This window comes from Alexandromys fortis, unplaced genomic scaffold, assembly GCF_014885135.2.
Source record: "Alexandromys fortis isolate MF-2015 unplaced genomic scaffold, M_Fortis_MF-2015_v1.1 scaffold_90, whole genome shotgun sequence".
In the NCBI taxonomy this organism is placed as follows: Eukaryota; Metazoa; Chordata; class Mammalia; order Rodentia; family Cricetidae; genus Alexandromys; species Alexandromys fortis.
In genome coordinates, this window is record NW_026067985.1 from 3,199,423 (window position 1) to 3,222,017 (window position 22,595).

At 49.7% G+C, this 22,595-nt stretch overlaps 1 protein-coding gene across 1 annotated transcript in view; it reads right to left on the reverse strand.

Moving 5' to 3' along the window:
• Ksr2 (kinase suppressor of ras 2) overlaps positions 1-22,595 on the reverse strand; it is a 346,061-nt gene that overhangs the window by 94,076 nt on the left and 229,390 nt on the right. The window contains 2 exon segments of the mRNA XM_050158922.1: positions 4,176-4,259; positions 7,262-7,331. Coding sequence (XP_050014879.1) covers positions 4,176-4,259; positions 7,262-7,331 — 154 coding nt within the window.

The window sequence follows — 22,595 nt, forward strand, 5'->3', positions numbered from 1 at the left end:
AGAGGATTCCTATAAATGAGACGTCAGGGCTTCAGACCCCCATAGAAGGTGAGGAGGGTGGATCGCAGACAACGCCAAGCCAAAAGCTGGGAAACCCATCAGCATCCATCCCTGTGCGTGGAAGAGCAAGCCCTGGCAGCTGCATCCACACTTGTGAAACAATGCAGGCAGAGTGTGGACATTGGACCACTCTGCACGCAGCTCCCTTCCACACTCCTGAACCGATTAGATGAGAACGCCTCGATTTAGATAACTGGAAATTGCTTTCGGAGCCTTAATTTCCTATTAGCTCATTAATCCATTCAGACTCCCAACAAGACAGCTGATGATAATTCCGGAGGAAGTGGGCACTTAAGAGGAGAACTGCGGAGGGGGAGAGGGGTTGGGCATGAAGAAGTTTCTGGCTTCCTGGGTGGGGGGATATCCCAAGGCTTATTTGTCAAGCCAGTAATGGTGTGAGTATCCATTAATCAGCTCTCATAATTGGCCAGGTGAGGGAGGGGCAAGAACTCCAGAGGGTAATTATCTTGTTTACCTTTTCCTTCTTAACGATTGCAATGGTGACTAATCTCACTGCTGGGACAAAGTGCCTGATAGGAGCAACTTAAGGGGAGAAGGGTTTACCATGGCTCACATTTTGAGGGTACAGGCTATTGAGCTTGTGAAGACATGGCCACAGGAGCATGTGGCTGCTGTCCGCGTGGCACCCATGGTCAGAAGCAGTGTGTGGCTGCTAGCCGCGTGGCACCCACAGTCAGGAAGCCATATGTCTTACATACACATATACCACATGCATTTCTGAACAGATGACGATACACAAGGCCCAGGTGAGGGAAAAGCTTAAAATTCCCAGAGCCCTTGAATTAAAACTGTAACCTCTTACTGTGGCCCTTCTTCCCCTCCCTTTCCCTACTTCCCTTCCTTCCCCTCCCTCCATCCTTTCCTTTCTTCTCCCTCCCTCCCTTTCTCCTTTTCTTCCTTCTTTCTTCCTTATCTCTTGCTTCTTCCCTCTCTGTCTCCTTTCCTCTGCCCTCCCTTCTCTTTCTCTCCCACCTTTTTTCTTTAAACAGGGTCTCACTACACAGCCCAGGCTGTGCCTCAGTTCCAGACCCGACTACTGAGATGACAAGTCTCCAGGCATGGCACCATGTTTGCTCTGCTCTTAACAGCACCAATATCATCCAATATCACACCATCTTTTTAGCCAGATTGACTTCCTTCTCCACCTACCCGTCTCCCACTCCACCCACAGGTAATTTCCACCAGTCCGGGGATTTTGTCACTTTATCTCCTGTTGTTGCTTCTGGTGCCTGGAAAACCCTTTGGGACATAGTATTTATGCTTTGAAACTAAACATCCTTAGTTCAAAAATTTGAAACCAAAAATGGCTTCCAGTTTGAAACTTTCTGAACTCCCACAGGGCCACAGGTGGAGCAACCCCATGCCTAACCTGAGTTTAAATATGTGCTCACCAAAAACCCTGTGCAAATGAAGTTTGCGTCTCATCTCCAAGACACCTCATCACATATGCAAATGTCTGCATTATTCAGATCTTCCAAAGTCAGAATGCGCTTCAAACGTAAAAACACTTTTGGTCCCAAGCACTACAGAGAATGGCGTCTTAACCTGCAATGATGATTTTCCAGCTGGCAAATATTAGTTGAGTGACGAGTGAGACGGCCTTGCCCACCTCCAGCCCCCTCACTCTCAGGGCCGCTGCTGTCCTTCAGTTCCACTCAGACTCATTCCTCCACTTTTTTGTCGGTCCTTGCAAACACACGCAAATAAATGTTGACCCTCTCACTTTAACCAAAGCTCCAGGGACTTTATCCATAAGATAAGTGTGGGTCTCAACCGTGAGCCTCAGTACGCCTGTACAGCAATCTCATGGAGCTGGCCCTGTTCCTGTTGCAGCTGACAGAGGTGTGTGGCTGGGACAGACCCACAGCTGGGCTCCATGCCAGTGCAGCAGCAACTGTTATGGTTGAAGGGCTGAGCACACTGCTGAGGTCATGGATGCCAGCCAAGCCCAGTTGGTCTGAACTCTGACCTCACCCTTCCATGTGCCAGGAGCTACACTACATAAGGTAGAGTAAGAGGCAGTGGAGGAAATGTTCCTGGATAGCAGTGTGAGGCGAGGCATTTCAGTGACTCCCCCCCACCAGAAGTCCAGTGATGGGCGCCAATATCACGTCCGCTCTTCAGAGAAGAAGGTCAAGATGGCATGCCTCTTAAGACTTCAAGCAGAAATGGGACCCACACTTAGCACTGTTGACTTCCAAAGCCTCAGCTCTGTGTGACTGTCCCTCTCTCCTGTCCCCAGCCCCCTCTCTCTCCAAATCCCTGGCAGGGTCTCAGGCTTTGCTCATTACTTCTAAAACAGAAGGCAGGGAGGAAAGCCACCTCTGGGTCCCACCTCCAGTGCTGAAAATTGAAAAGGCTTGCGGAGTGTTCAGCCTCGCTGACTCCTGCCCAGTCCCTGTCACCTAATTACTTGACTTCAAAGCCTCCACGCAGCAGGTGTGAGGATGTGAAAGGCATTTCTCCCACAGAACACAGCATGACCTGATACAGTCGAGATGTCTCCAAGGCAGCAGGTGTACTGGGGAGATCAGGCGGCCTCTGAGCAAGACCTAAGCACCTGCCTCTGTGCAGCTCAGAGTCAGAAAGCTGAGGAGCCATCGGAGAGCCCGGAACCACAGAGAGCAGCAGCTCAGAATGCTAATATACAGCAATTACTCTCCCAATCACCCTTAGGTCGTGAGCTAAAGGATTCCCAGGGGCTGGAAATAATTACTCCTCCCCACAGCCCAGGCTATCAAGGAGCTCAGTGTGGCTAACCTGCTCAGGTGAGGCCAACAGACAGGCGAGGGGTGGGGAGACTCTTACCGCCTGTCTCTAGCAGATATACACCCACCCCTATCTTTTCCAGAGGGTCAAATGTGTCAGTTTTGTAGCCGCTGGACCTGAGTAGGTAGTTAGTACATGTGTGCAGATACACACAGAGGAGCATATGAGGACAGAAATGTGAGGGGGTGTGCCCATGGTCACACAGCTACTAAATGGAAGGGGCAGGATTTGAACCTGGTTTAACCTGCCTCCAGAGCCCATGGCTGGTGTCAATTTTTCTCTTGCCTTCTTTCTAATCTTCTGTCAGACATAACAAAGAATGTGTATAAGGAAGGGAGAAAGAGTGGGGATTGAGGTATTCCCACCTCTTGGCCGGAATAAGCATCCAACATGAAGCCAAAGAAAAAAATGGAGCAGGAATTAAGGGGCATGAGTTCAAGTCCTCACTCCTACTTCTTAGCTGTGACGTTTCCAAGTTGAGACGCAGTTTTTGCAGATATAAAATGGGGCAATCATAAGACACTCTCAGAGACAGAGCAGGATGAGAAAGAGCAGAAGGGAAAGAACTTTGCAAATTATCAAAGCCGCAAACCACGGGCTGGACCCATGCTGTCAACTGTCTTTATGGATAAAGTTTTATTGGACCAAATCCATGGCCATATCTATTTCTGAACTGTCTGTGGTTACTTTCAAAATATACGAGTCCGTTTTGCGAAGCTCCAAGGGAAACACCGAGGCCTCTGAGGACCATGGAGCTTAAAAGATTTACTATTGGGCAGCTAGAAGAGAAATCAGCCGGTGACTGACCTTCGACGGTGTATTAGGTACTTTTTCTATGACAGAATATGCGGGGCAACTATAAATCAGGGGACACAGTCCGTCGTGGTGGGAGAGCCTAGTGGTGGGAGCATGAGGTCCTGTTGCAGCAGCAGTGAGGAAACGTTGGGGCAGAAGGGGAGCTGGCCTAGAACAGTTAACCTCTATTCCTATAACCCAATGTCTGCCAGTCAGACTCCCACCCCGTGTCCAAAAGGATCCGAAACATCAGCTGGCAGCCGAGCATCGGATCACACGAGGCTGTGGGACACTCTTCACATTCACAACCACAATAGAGGCCCTGAGCATGGGAGGCCCCACCAGCCCCAGCACATGTCGCGTTAGTCTTCCTACGGTCTCCGCACAGCTCGGGCTTTATCAGACCGTTCTCCTTGATACCCAGACAGCTTCACCCGCGACTCCTCACCTCCCTGGAGTGAGCCAAAGCCCATCTCAGTGCTAATTTATATCTGGCATTGTAAAAAGTTCCTTAAAGGGAAATCACTCACTTGCAGTTTTTACACTTGAGGCCAAAAAGCATCCCTTTCCCGCAGACGGTGCAGGTCTGAGACATCCAATACTTGGTGGAAAACCTGTGAGAAAGAAACAGGAAATGTCCAAGGTGGGGCAGTGGCCATGGGCCCCTCTCCAGCAGGATGAACCCCTAGAATGGGAAGTCTATAAGCCCTGGATTCCAGCCCTGTTTGTTCCAGAACAGGTGATAATTAAGTTCAATCAAATTGCCTAAACCTTGAAGCCTCAGTTTCCTTGCTTATAAAGTGAGACACTTGACAGGTATCTCAGGGGTTACTGGGTCAGGCATATCGAAGGTGTCATAGCTCCTGGTGCGTAGGTAATGCTCAATGAATTGGGCTGTGTCATTTATTACCTGGAGAGTTCATTATGGTCACCTATTCACATCCTGGAGGTAGCCTACAAATGGCAAATTCAATTCCTCAAGACAGCAATGGACCTCCAAATCCAGTTATAGAGTCCCCGCCCCCCAACAAACGAAAACCTTTTCAGACAACACCGCTTCACCCTCCCCCAGTCACTGCCACCTGCGGCAAATACCGTGTGGAAGCCCCCACACGACACGGTCACCAAGGCCACCTGGAAGTTATTAGATTAACTTGCAGATCACCCCTCCTGAGCCGTGGCATGCTTTTTGCCTTGAGATAAGACACAGGGGTGGGGCTGGATCCAGCAAAGCTATTGAAGGTTCCCAGGTCACAGTTAATTTTAATTTTCAATTTGTGCCACCGTCGGCAGTAGTTGTATGCAATCTGCACTGCCTCCTCCGAGTGTCAAAGGGGAAACTTGGACGTGATTACATAACTCAGAGATGGAGAACTGTGAGGCAGGAGGGCTGCTTCCTTCAGCCTACCCTCTTGCGGGATCTGGGTCAACCCTTCAAACACAGCGAGCGGCAGCCTGGAGCTGCCACAGCTAAGCAAACAGCAATATTCACAACGGAGATGCTGGCTTGCGATGCTCCCTCCCCAGCTTTGCACTTGGGCTTGGTTAAGCCCCTTTGGGTCTTAGCAGCGCTTAGCGGGTCTATTCTGCAAGCTGGGGCAGCTCAGCGGAGGGGATGGCAAAAGACCCGCTGAGCAGCAACATAGGACTGGGGGTCAGGTAACAGGGTCTGCTGGCAGGTTTCTCTCCTCTTCAGCTTTGTCCTGTCCCCTGGGTGGACGTTCTCTATTGCCTGGCTCTTGTGATAATTCCGATGGCAAAGAGTGAGATCTGCTGCTCCTGGTGATGCTTTTTCTGAGACAGGATTTTATTACAATGGCCAGGCTATTCTTGAACTCTTAACTCACCATCTCACCCCGCCAAGTGCTGGGAGCATACACCACTACACCAGCCAACACAGGGAATGGGATGTTAATGTAATCTCTTAACCAGGCTGGGGGTTTCTCCCACCTGACACCTAGCCGGGGGGGGGGGGGGGGGGGGGGGGGGGGGGCGGGGATGATGCAGGGCAGGCGAGGCTGAAGAACAACACCCATCAGGGGGCTCTCGCCTCACTAGGAAGCCAGGTCTGGGGCCCAAGGAGCAGGTCAGCCTGCTTCATTTCCCTTGACATCAGAATCAGAAGCTGGGGCATCACCAGTTTCCAGTGATAGCCCAGGGGTGGAGCCAAGCCTGGTGAGGCTGAGGCAGAACCCAGGGGTGTGACTGAGCCACAAGTGTGACCAAACTGGAAGGGTGACCGGGCCAGAAATGTGTGTGGCACAGAGGCGGACTGAACGAGGGACTGTGGCTAAACCAGAACTAAACCAGAAACATTTGAAAAGGCCCTCATCCTGAGTCCCCTTGGTACCACAGCTCAGCCTCTGGTCTCCGACTGACCTGTGCAACTGACCTGTGCGACTGACCTGTCTGACTAACCTGTCCGACTGACCTGTGCGACTGACCTGTCCGACTGACCTGTGCGACTGACCTGTCCGACTGACCTGTCCGGCACTGCTCCTCACAGCTTCCACCAAGGGTTCCGGCTGTGACATTTTTCTTTAAGAACTGGGGCTGAGTTGTCATGAGGAGAGACAGCAGCCCTGCCCCAGGCCGAGGCTGTGTCTGTGTCCGGGTTTCTCCCTTCAGCCTGGCTGACAGACCTCTGGGGACTGTCAATTTGTGTCCACAGACCCTCGGATAACTGGCCAGCTCCCCAGAGACACAGACACTAGAATTCTACAGGTTGGAGGGAAGGTTCCATGAAGGAGCAATGAGGCAGCTGACTCTCCCCCAGGCACAGACACTCACCAGGTGTTCTCAGATCACAGGGATTGAGTATGATTAGCATCCAGTCCCCTGCCTCATCCTTCAGGGCCTCCGTCGCCTCCTCTGTCAGAGAGTTTCCCCCTACTGGCCTGACTCAGCTCCCCTCTCTCCCTGGTTGGGAGAGTCAAGAAGTTGTTGGAAACAATTCCAGGCCATGGAGGATCCTGGGGAAGGCCTCCTGCTGGTCCGCTCCTCTCCAGTAACCTGTAGCAATGAGTTTAGCTAGCCATCTTGAGTTTCCTGGGTAAAGAGCCTCCATTTGGAGCCTGAAGTACTTTATGATACCAGTAAGGTACGTGCACAGCCCTTAATACAGCATCCCATTGATAGGCAGAATGTATGAACTTATTCCTACAAAAATCAAAGTTTCTTCTCTTAACTATGGTTTGATGTCACACTCTCTAGCCTGCTGGGCTTGTTTCATGAAAGACAGTTTAATGTTATTTCTTTAAAGGTCTTGATTATACTATCCCAGAGTCTTCCCTTATTTCTCTCATTATATATTGTGTAATTTTTGATAATAAAAACATTTTAAAAAATGGAGTCCAAAGGGGGTACGCAATTTCTCATGGCTACAAAGCTTTATCAGGAGGGACTGGAACCCAGGTCAAAGTGAGCATAAGGTCTCTGTTTTTAACCCTCCTGTGTAGATTTGCTAAGGGCAGGGCTATGGTGCAGACACCTCGGTCCAACCAAAGGCAGAAGGGTGTGGTGGTGTGGAAGCTGAGGATGGACACATTACTGGCGTCCACCGGCTCCAGCACCACCACCACCCCCCCGACACACACAGGCACAGTCTCCTACCTACCTGTGCTTAATGGAGTTGCCAAGGTCTCTGCGTGGGATCTGCGGTGACCACCGTGGTACAGACAGTGTGTCTGCGGAGAGAAGAACAGACAGGAAGGGTCAAGAGCTGAGCCACCTCTGCCTGGTCCCTGGAAACCAAAAGGAATCCCACCAGCTGGCCTCAGGCAGCGTGTTGGTTGCTTTGGCCTACAGAGCCATGCCAGGTGGAGCCCCAGTTTAAGTCCTGGGCTGACTAAAAGGAGGCTTCCCAGGTAGGGCAGGCAGCAGATGCCTTCAAATATGTCAGCTGAGGTCAGGTGTGGGGAAGCACACCAGTCATTCAGGCTGAGGCAGGAGGGTTATGAGTTTAAGGTCATCCTGAGCTGCGTAGTAATAGTCTGTCTCAAAAAAATAAAAAAGAACAAAAGGAAAGAATAAAGGAAGAAAGAAGCTGCATGTGTGATTTGGTGAGGTGGATGGATAAAGGTCTCTCTGCCAAGCGGAAGCCCTGAGTTCGGTGCCTGGGTCCCTCCCACAGGGTGGAGGAAGAGAACTGACTCCTACCAGTTGGCCTCTGACCACACATGTGCCCACATGCATACACCACTGAGTAATTAAAAGTTACATTTTGTAATCTAAAAATAGAATTGAGAGAGGAAGAGAGAGAGAATATGGGGTGGGCACTGTGGAAAGAATACAGCCAAGCATGACCTCGGCTTAATGGTTCTTAGCATATGCCTGGTGTAGGCTGAGTGCCTGTCGTGCACGCGGCCGGTCTGAGCTGCATATAACAAACACACACACACAAAAAGCAAAGCTGAGCAGACTCTATGTGGAAAACCCTTCGGATACTGCAGACAACTTTCAGCCCGTCCTACTGTGTGCAATCCCAACTCATACTAGAACAAGTGGGTGAGTGAGAGAGCACGTGAGTGCAAGGATAACGTAAGGCTATCTGGATGGATGGCGGATGGATGACTGGCTGAATGGGATGATGTAAGGTAAATGGGATGATGGATGGGCAGGTAAGTAGGTAGATGGATGAAGGAGAGCGTGTGACGGAGGAGAGGTGGGTGGCTACATGTATGCATGGGAAATGCTTGGTGGGTGGGTGGATGGATGGATGAAAGGATGGACGGATGGACAGATGGTGAATAAATAAGAATGAGAAAGAAATAATAAGGCACGTGGACTTCAGACTGAGTGCCTGCTCCTGTCCTTTCTTCCCTTTCTTTATTTTCTTTTCACACTTTAGATCAAATATGAGCAAACCATATATAGTCACGAATGACCAAGTTCTAGGTCCTCCGAGACCTTGCACATAAGCCCATGCCACCCCCATTGCCTGCCCCCCCCCCCCCGCAGCCTCCTGGGAGACCTTGCAGGCAGCAGACATAAACCAACAGCTGCGGCGTGAGCTAGTGCTGCCTTGGACAGTCCAGGAGAAAGGCAATCGGCCAAGCCCACGCCAGCGCCCACTTCTCAGCCAGATGGATGGAGCCTGCCGGGGGCTGCAGGGTTGCAGGCCTGTGTCTCATTTTTCACAGGCATTGTCATGGAGTGTCGCTCTCATTGGGAGAGCTGGGCATGTCGGAACACATGGGAGCATTTAACCCCAGTGGGCTCTCTCTTCTATCTGGTGATGGTCACGGTGATCCAAAAGCTGTTTCCAGAAACCTCTGTGCAACCCTTGCAAAGCTGGAACCTCTTCCTTCCTTCCTTCCTTCCTTCCTTCCTTCCTTCCTTCCTTCCTTCCTTCCTTCCTTCCTTCCTTCTTTCCTTCCTTCCTTCCTTCCTTCCTTTCTTCCTTTCTTCCTTTCTTTTTTTTCAAGAGCTGATGATTTTCCAAGCCCCAAATGCTGAAGAAAACTGAGGAGGTGGCCTGATAGAGCCATAAGCCCCACAGCCTACAGAATGTTTAGCAAAGCCCGTTTTACTACTTTGTCCAGTTTCTGAGGAAGATAAAAAAGGAAGATAGTGCTCTTTAAAAATATTCTCTATGTCAACCCCTCTTTCAGACTGACATGGGAGAAAAGTCATTACCCATTAACTCTGAAAGGCTGGACAGGAAAGGAAGGTCAACTTCCTATGAGCGATCTACAAAACAGGACGTGCTGAAGGAGAGTCCACTCACGGGCCATTAATAATGCCTGACTAGAGCTGAGTTGAGAAGGATTGAGAGCAAGAGTAGCGAGATTGATTGCTAACGTCTGCCATACCTGAGGAAGGAGGTACTGCTAACAAGTCTTGAGATTGATTAGTAATGCCTGCCATGAGTAAGGAAGGATGCAGCCCTTATTATACGTCTTGTGTGGATTTACCTCCTCCACAAAAACAATAGTCAAATCTTCACCTTTGCACTCACCTCAGAGCATAGTGCCTGCAGCTGAGGATGCTCTTAACATATGTTTGGTGAAGCCAAGATTCTTACAACAGAAACAGTTTACTGGACAGTTAGTATGTGCCGAGATCCTCCGTATACTTAATAACCAGAACCTCTGCCTCCTTGCATCCAGTGCTGTACAAAGGAGGGCAAGGGAGCTCAGGACGGGCACACTGACCCGGTCAAGGTCACACAGTCAGGAACCTGCAGGAGCAAATGTGACTCCCTAAAGGGACTGGGAGCTGCTCTGTGGGTGCCAGCTGCGCAAGCGTGAGGCCCTGCGTTCACATCCTCAGCTCCCAGGCAAACCTTTGGGGGGATTTGGAGATTTCTGAAGACATTCTGGGGTGTCACACTGCACTTGGGAGTTTGCTACTGGCAGCTAGAGCATCCTTTTATACATAGGTGAGAGTTCTCTCCCATACCCTCAACAAGTTAAAGCATCGCAAGAATCAGTTGTATCAAGGTTGAGGCTCCTGATCTGGAAGTTTCTATAAATGCCCGTCCCCTAAAAATAAAGTATCTCAGATGATGGCCCCAGGCTGCGTCATCTCGGGCTATGAGCATCTCCCATTAGTTCTGTGTCATACTTAGTCCCCATCCGGCCCCTTTGCTCAGGGCAGAGGCAATTACGCTCCGGGGCTGGCTTTCACGTTCCAGGCGCGGCTCGAGGGGTACGTCCTGTCAGCTGCATTAAGCTGCAAAGCCTCATTAGTCTGGAGCCATTGCTCCCCAGGCTCGGCTTCTGCTGTGGGCGTGAGACGCAAACTCCAAGAGTCTCTCTGCTTCCTTTGTTTGGGTTTCATTAAACTTACCGACGCGGGCCTCGGCCTCGGCAAAGGGAAACTGTTGAAAGGGAAGAGGGGGGAAGATACCAGAGACTCGAGGCCTTATCATAACAGGGAAGGCAAATAACATTTACGGCAATTAAACCGATCTAGAAACTTCTGCGTAACAACCAAAGTGTCTATTAAGATGTCTCCGTAGCTGCACGGAAGGCCCTTTCCCACTCTAATTTTCTGATAACAAGGCAGGGTCTTGCACAGCACGGCTGCCTTCATCTCAGGGGAAGAAAAATCGCTGCCTCTTTCGAGATATTTTCCATTGGAAATATCTTTCCACTTGGAAAGAGACAGAGCTGGGAGGAAGACTGCCCTTGTTCCTAGGTTAGGGTATAGAAACTCTTTCAGAAACACCCCCCCCCAATGAAATGAGGGGTACCACCCAGGAGCCACAGCCTTTGAGGCCACCTTGGAAGTCTAAGAGTCAAACAGAAGGGCCTCCTGGGAACCGATGTTAATAAAGTGCCCGATTTTTATAAATGTTTGGTTTGGCTTGACTTGTTCAGGTTTTTGAGGTGGTCTCAGGTAGCCCAGGCTGGCTTCAAGCTTGCTGACCTTGAATGCATAATCCACCTACTTCCACCTCCCCAGTGCTGGGATTACAGGCAGGCGCTGCCACGTCTGGCCTGCATGATTGATAAGTTTGTTATGAAACCTCAGGCTCTGAGCTGGTGTGTAGAGGGAGACATGAGAGGTACGTGAAGATATCGGACAAAGCTGGAAGGTGAGGAAGCCGAGGGAGAGGGGAATAAAGAGAGAAAGAGGAAAAACATTAGAAATGAGGAAACTAATGAGCTGGTGTGGTGGTGCCCACTAGCTACCGGGGAGGCTGAGGTCATAGCCAACCTGGGCTAAGAAGTGGGTTCAGAATGAACTCAAGGCCAGCCTGAGCTAAGGAGTGAGCACAAGGCCAGCCTGGGCTAAAGAGTGAACTTAGGGCCAGCCTGAGCTATGGAGTGAGCTCAAGGCCAGCCTGAGCTATGGAGTGAGCTCAGGGTCAGCCTGGGCTAAGGAGGGAGTTTAAGACCAGCCTAGGCTATAGAATGAGTTCAAGGCTAGCCTGAGCTATGGAGTGAGCTCTAGGCCAGCCTGGGCTAAGGAGTGAGCTCAGGGCCAGCCTGGGCTAAAGAGTGAGCTCAAGGCCAGCCTTGGTGACTTAGGCAAACCCTGTCTCAATAAATGAAAATAAAAGGAAGGAGCGGGCACGAGACTCTGTCGTGGGGCCTTGCTTGGTGAGTGTGAGGTCCTGGGTGCTTCACTGGTAACTAAGGAGCAAGAAGATAAGGGGAGGGGAGGGGAGAGGAAGGAAGAGCAGGGGAGAAGTGGGGAGAGGAGGGTCAAGGGGAGGAAATAACCAGATCTTTTTGGTGAAGGTCCCTGAATGCCCAACACCATCATAATCCAAAGTCCTCACGCATCCTCATCAGGTCTACACGCCCCATGCACTATCTCACTGGTACCACGTGAGACAGCCACGTGAGTACAGACGTTGGCAATCTATCATTCGTTCCCCCATTTTCATCAGCAAGACACCAAGAAGTCATCCCATTTGTCCAAGGGCAAATAAAGATCAAACCGAGTTACACAGTCAGGGCTCAACAAACAATAGCCCGTTTTACCGTTGTTTTACCGTGGGAAGATTGAGGCTTCACCTGTCAATGCCTCCCACCTCTGTCTGGGAGGAACAGAAGACAGGATGAATGCCAACCCCTTTTCAGATCAGTGTTCGGAAGCTGGAAGGGAAGGAACAAATCCTTCCCATGAACCCTTCCCTCCAGGTTAGATCCCGAACCTTGGTTTTGACCCCGTGAGACCCATTTCAGACTTCTGACTTTCTGAGCTAGAAGGTTAATACCCACATACGGTTTGCAAACTGCTGGATCTGTGCCGGCTTTTTACAGAATGGTACAAAGCTCATACAGCTCCTGTCTTGTGCCAGGTGTGAATTCAAGAATCAGGGCTATACCGAGCAGCGTAGCCAAGTTTTCTATGCTTAAGAGTCTCTTGGGAGGGGCTGGAGAGATGGCTCAAAGGTTAAGAGCACTGATTGCCCTTCCAGAGGTCCTGAGTTCAATTCCCAGCAACCACATGGTGGCTCACAACCACCTGTAATGAGATCTGATGCCCTCTTCTGGTGTGCAGGCATAGATGCAGGCAGACCACTGTATACATAATAAACAAATAAATCTTTAAAAAAAAAAAAAGAGTCTCTTGGGAAAACAGAAAGCAAACAACTGAACAAAAGAGAGCCCTTCTGGAGAACAAAACAGTTCAGACTTTGGGATATTAAGGCAATGGGAACTCGGGCTCCAGCACTAGAATCGTAAGTAGCAGGCTGTGCCTGACTCTGGAAACACTCGAGCTCCCTGGTGGCCACGGGGAGTAGATCCCGCCTGGATTCCAGCTCACTGAGTGAGAACAGGATAGTCTCAGAGCAAGCTGGCCAGAGAATAGCCATGTGGGTGCGCACTGGGTGGGACCGAGACCCCACCTCAGTGAGGCCGGTGAGGAGAGTCTTAACCACCGTACGTGATGACGCAGATGACAGCAGACTCAGCCCGTAGCTGCCCCTTCTGCATGGCTGTGGCGGCAGAGTCATGGAAGACAGGAAGACTCAGAGAGGAAAGATTTTGTTCTACCTCCCAGTTTCCGAGGGTCTCAGTCTATCATGGCAGAGTACGTGGCAGAGAAAGCTGCCTTCCCTTGTGGCTGACCAGGCCACAGAGAGAAATGGGGGCTGCACTAGACCTATTGACCTACTTCTGTAAGGGAGACCCACATCCTGCCTAGACAGCACCCCCATCCTGGGAACAAAGCAAACCTCTGGGAAGCTGTGTCTACAGTTTCCAAAGCACAGCCGGCTTGTCCAGACTCCTACGGCTGAGCAGACTGCTGAAGTCAGTTCCCATAAATCTTAATCCTTGGTCCTCATCTATCACTGTGTCCCTTCCGAAGCAAATGTGACAATCATTTTAAGTACCGCGCCTTACTAGAGTTCATGGACGTCTCTAAAAGCCCCACAGTGATGAAGCATTCCCAATCCCTAACCATATTTCCATGGAGAAAAAGACCCAAGCACATGTTAATATGAACAGCCAGCATTTAGTGAGCACCAACTGTATGTGTGGTTTCAATTGAGAATTCCATTTAATCCCAGGGTTGCATTTCAGGTGGGGATGGTGAGGTCTGAGCTCGGACAGTCAAGAGCCAGAGAGCCTATTTTCAAAAAATCATAAATGAAATAGAAATTTCAAACTATCCTTAAGCTTCCACTTCACGGACAAGATGGATTGAGTGGCAACTTCGCCACATTCAAATTGACTTGAAAATTCTTTGAGTCCAAAGACATCTGCAAGTCATAAAAGTTAAAGCACTAAAGTACCCTTTTGAGGACACAGGCTAGGTGCCAGCCCAAGTCCCACTGATTTATCCAGGGTGCTCAGCAAGGCTTGACTAAAGCTGCCCGTACCATCCACACAGCGAGCAAGAACTCTATTAGCTTTAATATCCAATCCAAATATAATGTATGTCAGATCTCAAAGCATTTTAATTACGTGCTGTCTCCAAAGGTTACAGCTCGGCCATGCTTTGGGGCTGAGTGGAGTTTATTCACAGACTTCGACGTAGCTTTCTCCCAAGACAAACATAGCCCACTTCCCAAGCTTCAAACATCATCACGGAAGTCTCTTGACAACTTCATGTGGGGCCACACAGCACCGGCTAGCGCAGCGATGAAGGGGATGGGATGACTGAACTTCACTGCCAGGCTGATGGATGGCTCGGCTTGCTGGATAAAGGTGCCCCCAAGTCTGACCAACTGAACTGAACACTGTCCCACATGGCAGAAGGAGAGAATAGACTCCCACAGGTTCTCCTCTGACTGCTACATATATACCATGGCATGAGTACCAACCCCCAACACTTAAACTGAAATATAATAAAAGAAAGTCGGGAGTTGGCTGAGCAGGCAGAGATGTTTGCCATCAAAGCTAAGAACCTGAGTTTAATCTCTACAAAGTAGGAAAGAAACACACACACACACACACACACACACACACACACACATCATAATTTTAAAAGACTCCAGCCAATTTGACTGGGTTTGGGATCACCCACAGGACATTCCCATGTCAGTCCTTCCATAGAGGTTTAGCTATGGAGGGAAGACCTCCCCTGGACGTGGAAGCACCATCCCATGGGCTGTGATTTCAAACTGAATAAAAAGGGAGGAAGGGGAAAGCGGGATGAGCACCAGCGTTGTCTCTCTGTGCTTCTCCACTGCGATGCCATGTGACCAGCCACCTCACACGCCTGTCACCTCCCCACCATGATGCACTGTCGCCTCAAACTGTGAGCCACAGGAAACGCTTTTCTTCTTAAGTTGCTTGAATCTGGGTCTTGTCACTGCCACAGGAGTGAGACTGACTTCAAGGTCGTGCTATGAGGGAAAGCTGGGGCATAAGGGGTCGACAGTGATGCTTAGATGACAAGCCAGTGGTCCATAGGATGGAACTGCTTAAAAGGATTGGGATTGGGGGCTCCTGGGGCACTGAGGCCAAGTAAGGGACAACAGTGATGCTACCTGTACAGGGAGAGGGGTTATTAGTTAATTTTCTCATTGTTGTGACCAAATCACTCACAAGAAGCAACACAGGAGTTGATGCTGGATCCTCTCATGTGGGGGCTGTCAGTCAGCTGGTGAGGCTTGCTGACATCCAGGAGGACCAAGAGCCAGAGTCAGGACCAGAAGCAAAGCTGGGCTATTATGGAGGAGGGTCATCTGTCTATGTGTTATTTTCATTGGTTAATAAAGAGACTGCCTTGGCCCTTTGATGGGACAGAAAATTAGGTAGGCGGAGTAAACAGAACAGAATGCTGGGAGGAAGAAGGCAGTGAGGTCAGACGCAATAAAGCCAGCCACCAGGTCAGACATGCTGAATCTTTCCCAGTAAGCCACCACCTTGTGGTGCTACACAGATTATTAGAAATGGGTTAATCAAGATATGAGAATTAGCCAATAAGAGGGTAGAACTAATGGGACAGGCAGTGATTAAAAGAATACAGTTTGTGTGTTGTTATTTCCGGTATAAAGCTAGCCATGCGGGAGCCAGGCAGGACGAAAAGCAGGCCTGCTCGCCACATCACTACAGGGATATCAATACCAACACCTGCTTCCCCAGAGACCCACTTCCTCCAGGTGGGCCAACCCTCTTAAAGGCTATACTATATTCCTAGACAGCTCAACCAGTTGACAATGGACTATTCAATCATACGAACTTGTAGAGGTCATTGCATACCCAAACTCCAACAATACTTAAATGAAAGCGCTGAGGTCAAGCTAATGGCTACATGTGTGTGGCTTAAGACGGAGAACTGGCCGCTAACATGAGACTCCTAAGGAGACAAAAAAAAAAAAAAAAAAAAAAAAAAAACCACTCGCTATTTCTAAGTGAAGAGCCCTAATAAGGCATTGAGTCACCCAGTGCAATGTGGGAGGAAGAACAGGGAATTTTCCAGTCAGCAGATGTGTGGCCAACATCAGCTCTGTCACCGATAAACAGGAAGCCCTTGCTTCCCTGAATCTCGGTTTGGTCTCTTACATAAAAGGGAATCATAGATTCTCCTTATGGGGCCATTAGAGGGACGGAGGGGTTGTAATTAGAAGTCTCTCCGCACAACGCCTGATGCGTTGTTGTTACTGGCCTGGCCATCAACACCGTTATTCTTCGTCTAGAATTCACAGGCCAGGCGGAACACGGCAAAGCTCTCTGCTGACTGTGATTTAGGGCAGAGGTCAGTACGCTTGACCTCTGAGTCTAATGAAGCCTGTTGTCGGGTTCTGTAAATACACTTTGATTGGCACATAGCCACGCTCAGACACTGACGTGTTGTTTGTGGCTGTCCGCTTGCCTTGCAACAAAATTGAGAGGCGATGACGGAGACAATATAACTCATAAAGCCAAAAATAGCCATCAACTGGACTCTCACAGAAAAAGTCCATCAATTCCTGAGAAATTCCTTTCCTTAGCCGACTAGATTTCTTCCTTCCCCATCCCACTCCAACCTTGGAGTCACTAGATCGCAGTTCAAGACCCACTTAGACTATTTGCTAGTGACCAATGACCAAGCCAAAATATACATGAGTCCTGGTGTCCTCTGTTTGCTTAACCTACCCGTGACTGAGCATGGGGAGACTCACAAGAATCTTAGCCAAGCAAGGCGGTGGTGGCACATGCCTTTAATCCCAGCACTTGGGAGGCAGAGGCAGGCAGATCTCTGTGAGTTCGAGGCCAGCCTGGTCTACAAGAGCTAGTTCCAGGACAGGCTCCAAAGCTATAGAGAAACAAACAAACAAACAAAAATAGTCTTAGCCAAAATGCTAACCCCAGGACCTGAAACAGTGGCTTAGTAAAGTGCTTTCTGCACAAGCATGAGGCTTGTGTTTGGATCCCCAGAACCCATAGAAAAAAACAGGGTACAGTGGTATGCACTATACTGCAATTGTAGCCACTGGGGTTGGGAGGCAGAGACAAGGGGATCCCCAAGGCTCACTGGTCAGCCAGCCTAGCCAAACAGGCAAGCTCCAAGTTTAGTGAGATGCTGTGGGATCATGCTCTTGTACACTGTGAAGATTTGTCACACATATTGGTTCAATAAAATTCTAATTGCCAATAACAAAGCAGGAAGTATAGACGGGGCAACCAGACTAGGAGAATTCTGGGAAAAAAAGGCAGAGATGTAGTCACCAGCCAGAAGCAGAGGAAGCAAGATGAGAATGCCTTACTGAGAAAAGGTACCAAGCCACATGGCTAAACACATGTAAGAATTATGGGTTAATTTAAGTTGTAAGTGTTAATTAATAATAAACCTGAGCTAATAGGCCAAACAGTTTATAATTAATATAACCCTCTGCGTGTTTCTTTGGGACTGAATGGCTGTGGGATCTGGTGGGACAGAAACTTCCATCTACAGTGAGAGACCCTGTCTCAAAAACTAAGGTGGAGCATGATTGAGGAAGATACAATACTAATCTCTGGCCTGCACATGAGTACAAATGTATGTGCGCACACATGAACATGTGCTTGCATATCTCACACGAGCACAGATGCTAACCCTAGCTCGGGTCTCTCTCCAGTTCTTTCTTCTCCCCCTCTTTCCTTCCCCTCTTCTTTCTTTACTTTTTTTTTTCTTTCAGAGACAGAATCTCACGTAGCTGAGGATGGACTTGAACTGCTGACCCCCCCCTGCCTCCACCTGCTGAGTGCCGGGATTACAGGCCTGCACCACCATGCCCAACTCAGCTTGTGTTCTTCCGACCCCCTGCTGTCTGCTGGTAGAATCCTCATTGAGACAACACCGCCTCTGATGAAGGGTCACTGCTGAAATCATGTCAACTCACGGAGCAGAGAAACAGGGAAATTAACTCCCACTGCTGCTGTCTGGCTTCATTAATGAGATTTTTCTAGTTGTTACTTTATCAAAGCAGAGAAAAGACCTTGAGGATATGTGAGCCAGCGGAGGCGGGTGGATGGTTACGGAGAAAGAGGATGAAGGAGATGCCTCCAGGGAGTGAATCCAGGTGGAAAACTACCCTGGAAAGGCAGGTGAGGAAGGGAGGGGAGCCCACTGAGAAAATGGTAGGTGAAAGATGGGGGGGCAGTGCGTGGGAGGGAGAATCGGGAAAGCGAAGAGGGCGTGGCAAGAAGACACCACGGAGGGTCCCTATCCAAGCTGTTTCACCCCTGCCCTTGACCCCAGTGCTCACAGGAGGGTCCCTTTCACCCTCCCACTTGACCCCAGTGCTTGTTAATGTCATGGGAACTAGAGAGAATCTACCACACCACTTTCCTGACCCCAAAAGTTGCTAACTGAAGTCTAAGCACTTCTCTTTATACTCACAGATAAACCCAACCATCGGCCCGCACCTAAGAAGAGCTTCCTCTTGCATCGGATGGAGACTGCTGCAGAAGTCTCGTAACTGGTGGAAACACGGAGACAACTTCCCACGGGGTCCCCAACCCCCAACCAGAGTCTACCACCAACCCCTGCACCTAAAACTCAGGGCACATCAGAGAAGAGGGGACCAAAAGATTGTAAGAGCCAGAGGACCAGACCCCTGCCGGGAGATTGTGTCTTCTAGGTAAGACAGGACAGCTGTCCCCATGTGATCCTAATAATGTGATCGCCTAAACAAGATCTACACAGTGACACCACCAGCTGACGGCCTGTGCAGGAGGGAATCTCTCCTAAGTATCCCCCAGATGAATAAGTATAGGAAATCAGTGACTGTGGAGAAGGGAAAATTGGTTTTTTTTCTAGGGGTGAGCTCCCCAGATTACCTAGTTCTAAATGATCACCTCAAACACATGTATATATGTACAACAACATTAAATGGATGTGGTAGGCTGTATATACACACACATGCACACACACGCACACACACACAGACACACACGATGATAATTAAAGAAGTCATGAATTTGGGGGACACCTGAAAAACTGGACAGGGCAGGGGGTTGGAATGATGTAAAAAGAGTACTCACATACAAAAATTTTTTAAAAAAAAATAGATTAAAAATAATGAAAACAAGATGGAGCAATTGAGAGGCACCTTTGGAATCAAGCAGGAAAGTGTGACCATATCTATCCTGATATCCTCTCCCTTGAAGAATGGCTGCTGCCACCTGGCCTCTGAACCATGACAGGTAAGTGTCCCCAGCTTAATTTGCCACAAATCAAACTGTGGACAGAGAAGGCGCCACTCCACTGTGGAAATAATGGATGGAGAATCTGAGCTGTAAACGGTCAGATGGGGAGATGACAGAGGTGGTTTGAGGCTGGGGACAGTGGTGGCCAGAAGCTAACAAGAGCGACAAGAAACGTGAGGCCAGGAGGGGCTGCTCTAAGGATGGGAGGGGGTAGAGGGAGCTCTGTCTTCCCCGGGGATCTGAAGACAGGCTTGTTTGGAAGCCTGCCTTTTATCCACTCTCTTCTCCTCATGTTTTTCCTGCTGCACTTGGAAAAGAGCGGGGCACGCTGAGATGTCAGACTCAGTCACTGTAACGAGATGACACAGTCACAACCGAAACCCAAGTCCAATATTGACACCCAGAAATCTAGAAAGATCCTGAGGACAACAGCCCTGCCTCTCTCTGTTTTCGGGAAGTGCTTGTGAGATCAATTGTCAGCAGGGAATTCATGGGCTGGGGAGGGACCACTCACCTAGGACCCTGGGGCCGGGATCTTGCTGAAGTTGCTATTGCAGAGGGCAATGGTTTGTGTAACCTTGGAATCTGAGCCGATTCAAGGTCATTATCTCAAAGACCTCTGTAGTAACAGCGGGTGGGTACTTCAATGGCTGGGAAAATAGGCAGCTCCTCCCCAGGTGTGTGGCACAACTAAGTGAGGGCTGTCACTGCTATCTTAGCCTTTGTCCGGCATTTCCTGAGGAAGTCCTCATCAAGGCGTGAAGCTGCTGTGTGTGTATGATGGCACATGTGTGTGTGTGTATGTGTGTGTGTGCAGGTGTGTGGAACAAGCATGCACACATGTGCACGTGCATACAGAGGCCTGAGGACATCTTAGGCTGTCATTTCTCAGATGTCCACCCGTTGTTTGTTGGTTTTTTTTTTTTTTTTTTTTTTTTTTTGGACAGGGTCTTCCTTGGCTTATTATTTTATCCAGTAAGCTAGACTGGCTGGCCAGTAAGCCCCAGAGATCCACCTGTCTCTTCCTCCCCAGTGCTAGGATTTCAAACACACATCACCACATCTGGCTTTAAAACTTTTTAAAACTTATACCCCTTTACTTACTGTCTCAGTTAGGGTTTCTATTGCTATGAAGAGACACCATGACCATGGCAACTCTTGGACGGGAAAACATTTAACTGGAGAATTGCTTACAGTTCCAGAGGCTTAGTTCATTATTGCAGCAGGGACTGTGGCTGCACACAGGCAGGCAGGGCACTGGGGCAGTAGCCAAGAGCTTTGCATCCTGATCCACAGGCATACTTCCCGCAGTGAGGCCCCACTTCCACATGGTTCCATAGTGTCCCTATGCAGTGTCATCATGGTGGGGGACATTTCCGATTCAAGCCTTAGCACTAGCAGTCCTAACATGCTGACCTCTCTGTGGGTTGCCAGCCTGAGTGGTCTGCATTGGTTTGCCTGGTAAAGGCTTCTAACAGTAAAGAGTGCAGCATTCCCCGTGCCCCGCATCCACAATAAACAAGCATGGCCACGATGGGCCCAGGACAACATCTTCTTAGGTACATATGAGATGAAAGAATGAATGAATGAACGAGTGATGCCCCTTGTGATGGGAAGACTGGCATTTGGGGCTCACCGGAGGACAATGGCATTCTGACACTGACATGAATCTGAACATCCCAAGTGGTGCAGTTCCATGGCTGGACACTCTGCTCTATTGTCTGATTAGATCTTTTAGAAGGAGAAGAGACCCACGGCAGGGGTGAGCACCAACAGCCCCTACTTGTGCATTCTCTCGGGAGAGAAGCAGGAGGAGAGAGGCATCCTGAGGAAGTGGAGGGCAGGGCTGGTGGCACACAGCCACCTCCCAACTGTGTCCTCCACCTGCAGACAGATGATGATAAATGGGAAGACGCTGGCTTGCTCTGCCTGGCTCAGGCTTAAATGAGGATGAAACAAGAGGTGACAGACAGAAGCCCGAGTGGCCATCATCTCCAATGTCCCTATGAGGAGATAAAAGCAGTCAGCCTTGGGTTCTCATCAATTCCAATTGTAAATGGTTGCACGCTGAAATCGAGCTAGCAGCAATGGTGGTCACAGAAGTGGCAGGTTGGGGCCTAGCAGGAAGAGGGAGATCCAGAACCCCAGGCAAAGATGTGCAAGTCAGATGGGGTGTTTAGACTCAGCAATGATCAAAAGTCCCGCCCACCACCAAGAGCACAGAGCCCCTCTTTGTCCTTGGAGGCTGCGTGGGGTTGGTTTTCAGCACGGAGCAAGGCATAAAGGCTGGCTCTGTGCTGTCTGACCCTTTATGGACCTCTTCCTCTATAAAACACAGGGAAGGGGAACCATCTCACAGTGTCCCTATGGGCTGGACACGGTACTACGAAGCAAGTGACCAGCACACAGTAGGCGCAGAAAAAAAAGAAAAAAAACAGCTGCCACAGAGGTATCTATTACTAGCTCTCCTGAAGAGCCCCTCTCTCTGGCTGGAGGTGACAAGACACAGGACGAGGCTCTTGGGGAGGGAGACCATGACTGGGGGATGCATCCATGAGTTATGGGGAGAACAAAGCTGCCTGAGTCTCCAGCCATTCATCCTCCTCCCATCAGCCTGTCCTCGGAGCGTGCCCACAGCCCTGGCTCTCCCGGAGTGATGGATGGGACCCGAGTACCCCACATGCTACATCATCAATTACTCACACATTTATTGCCTTGAACTGAGTTTATGGAACTTAAATCAGACCCATTTGGAGTTGTCTGAGCTGAAAATTCTCCCCAGTAGAAATGCGGCGTCTTAAATTATGCAGCCACCTTCAACTTAATGTTTGCTGGAAGTTAATAGTCCGTGGGACAAAAGGGCTGCAGAGATGTTCCCTGCACAGGTCCAGTCCATGGAATTTACTGCCTTAGTGAGCTCCATGGGGGATAGGGCAGATGAACCCAGCTAGCAGAGACCCCCAACTAGGCACCACCAGGTCTGAGCCTCAGGCAATCAATGTCCCCCTTGGCCTGAGACTCAAAGCACTGAGCGAAGAGGTGTCATGCCGTCTATATTTTGTGGCTGCAGTAGAGACATCTTACAGATGGATCACATTTCAAGGTCAAGTCGGGTGTTCTGACTCCAAAGTGTGTCTTTCTTAAGCGTCTCTAAGAGGCGGCTGGGATGGCTGTGGAGAGGACGGTGCCGTGACAGGCTCTGCAAGTGAGGTCATTGGGGATGGAAGTCTGCTCCCACAGGGTGTGTTCAACATCAAAAGACATCACTAGCACCGTGAGGTGGAGCCCCAGTCCCCAAACACCCAGAGACAAAAGAGGAAGCTGGCCCTGCTAGAGCAAACTCACTCACCCTAAGAGGTAAGAAGGTAAGCACAGAACCTGTGGTTTTTCTCATTATTGAATGTGACCCTCAGGGAAGGTCAC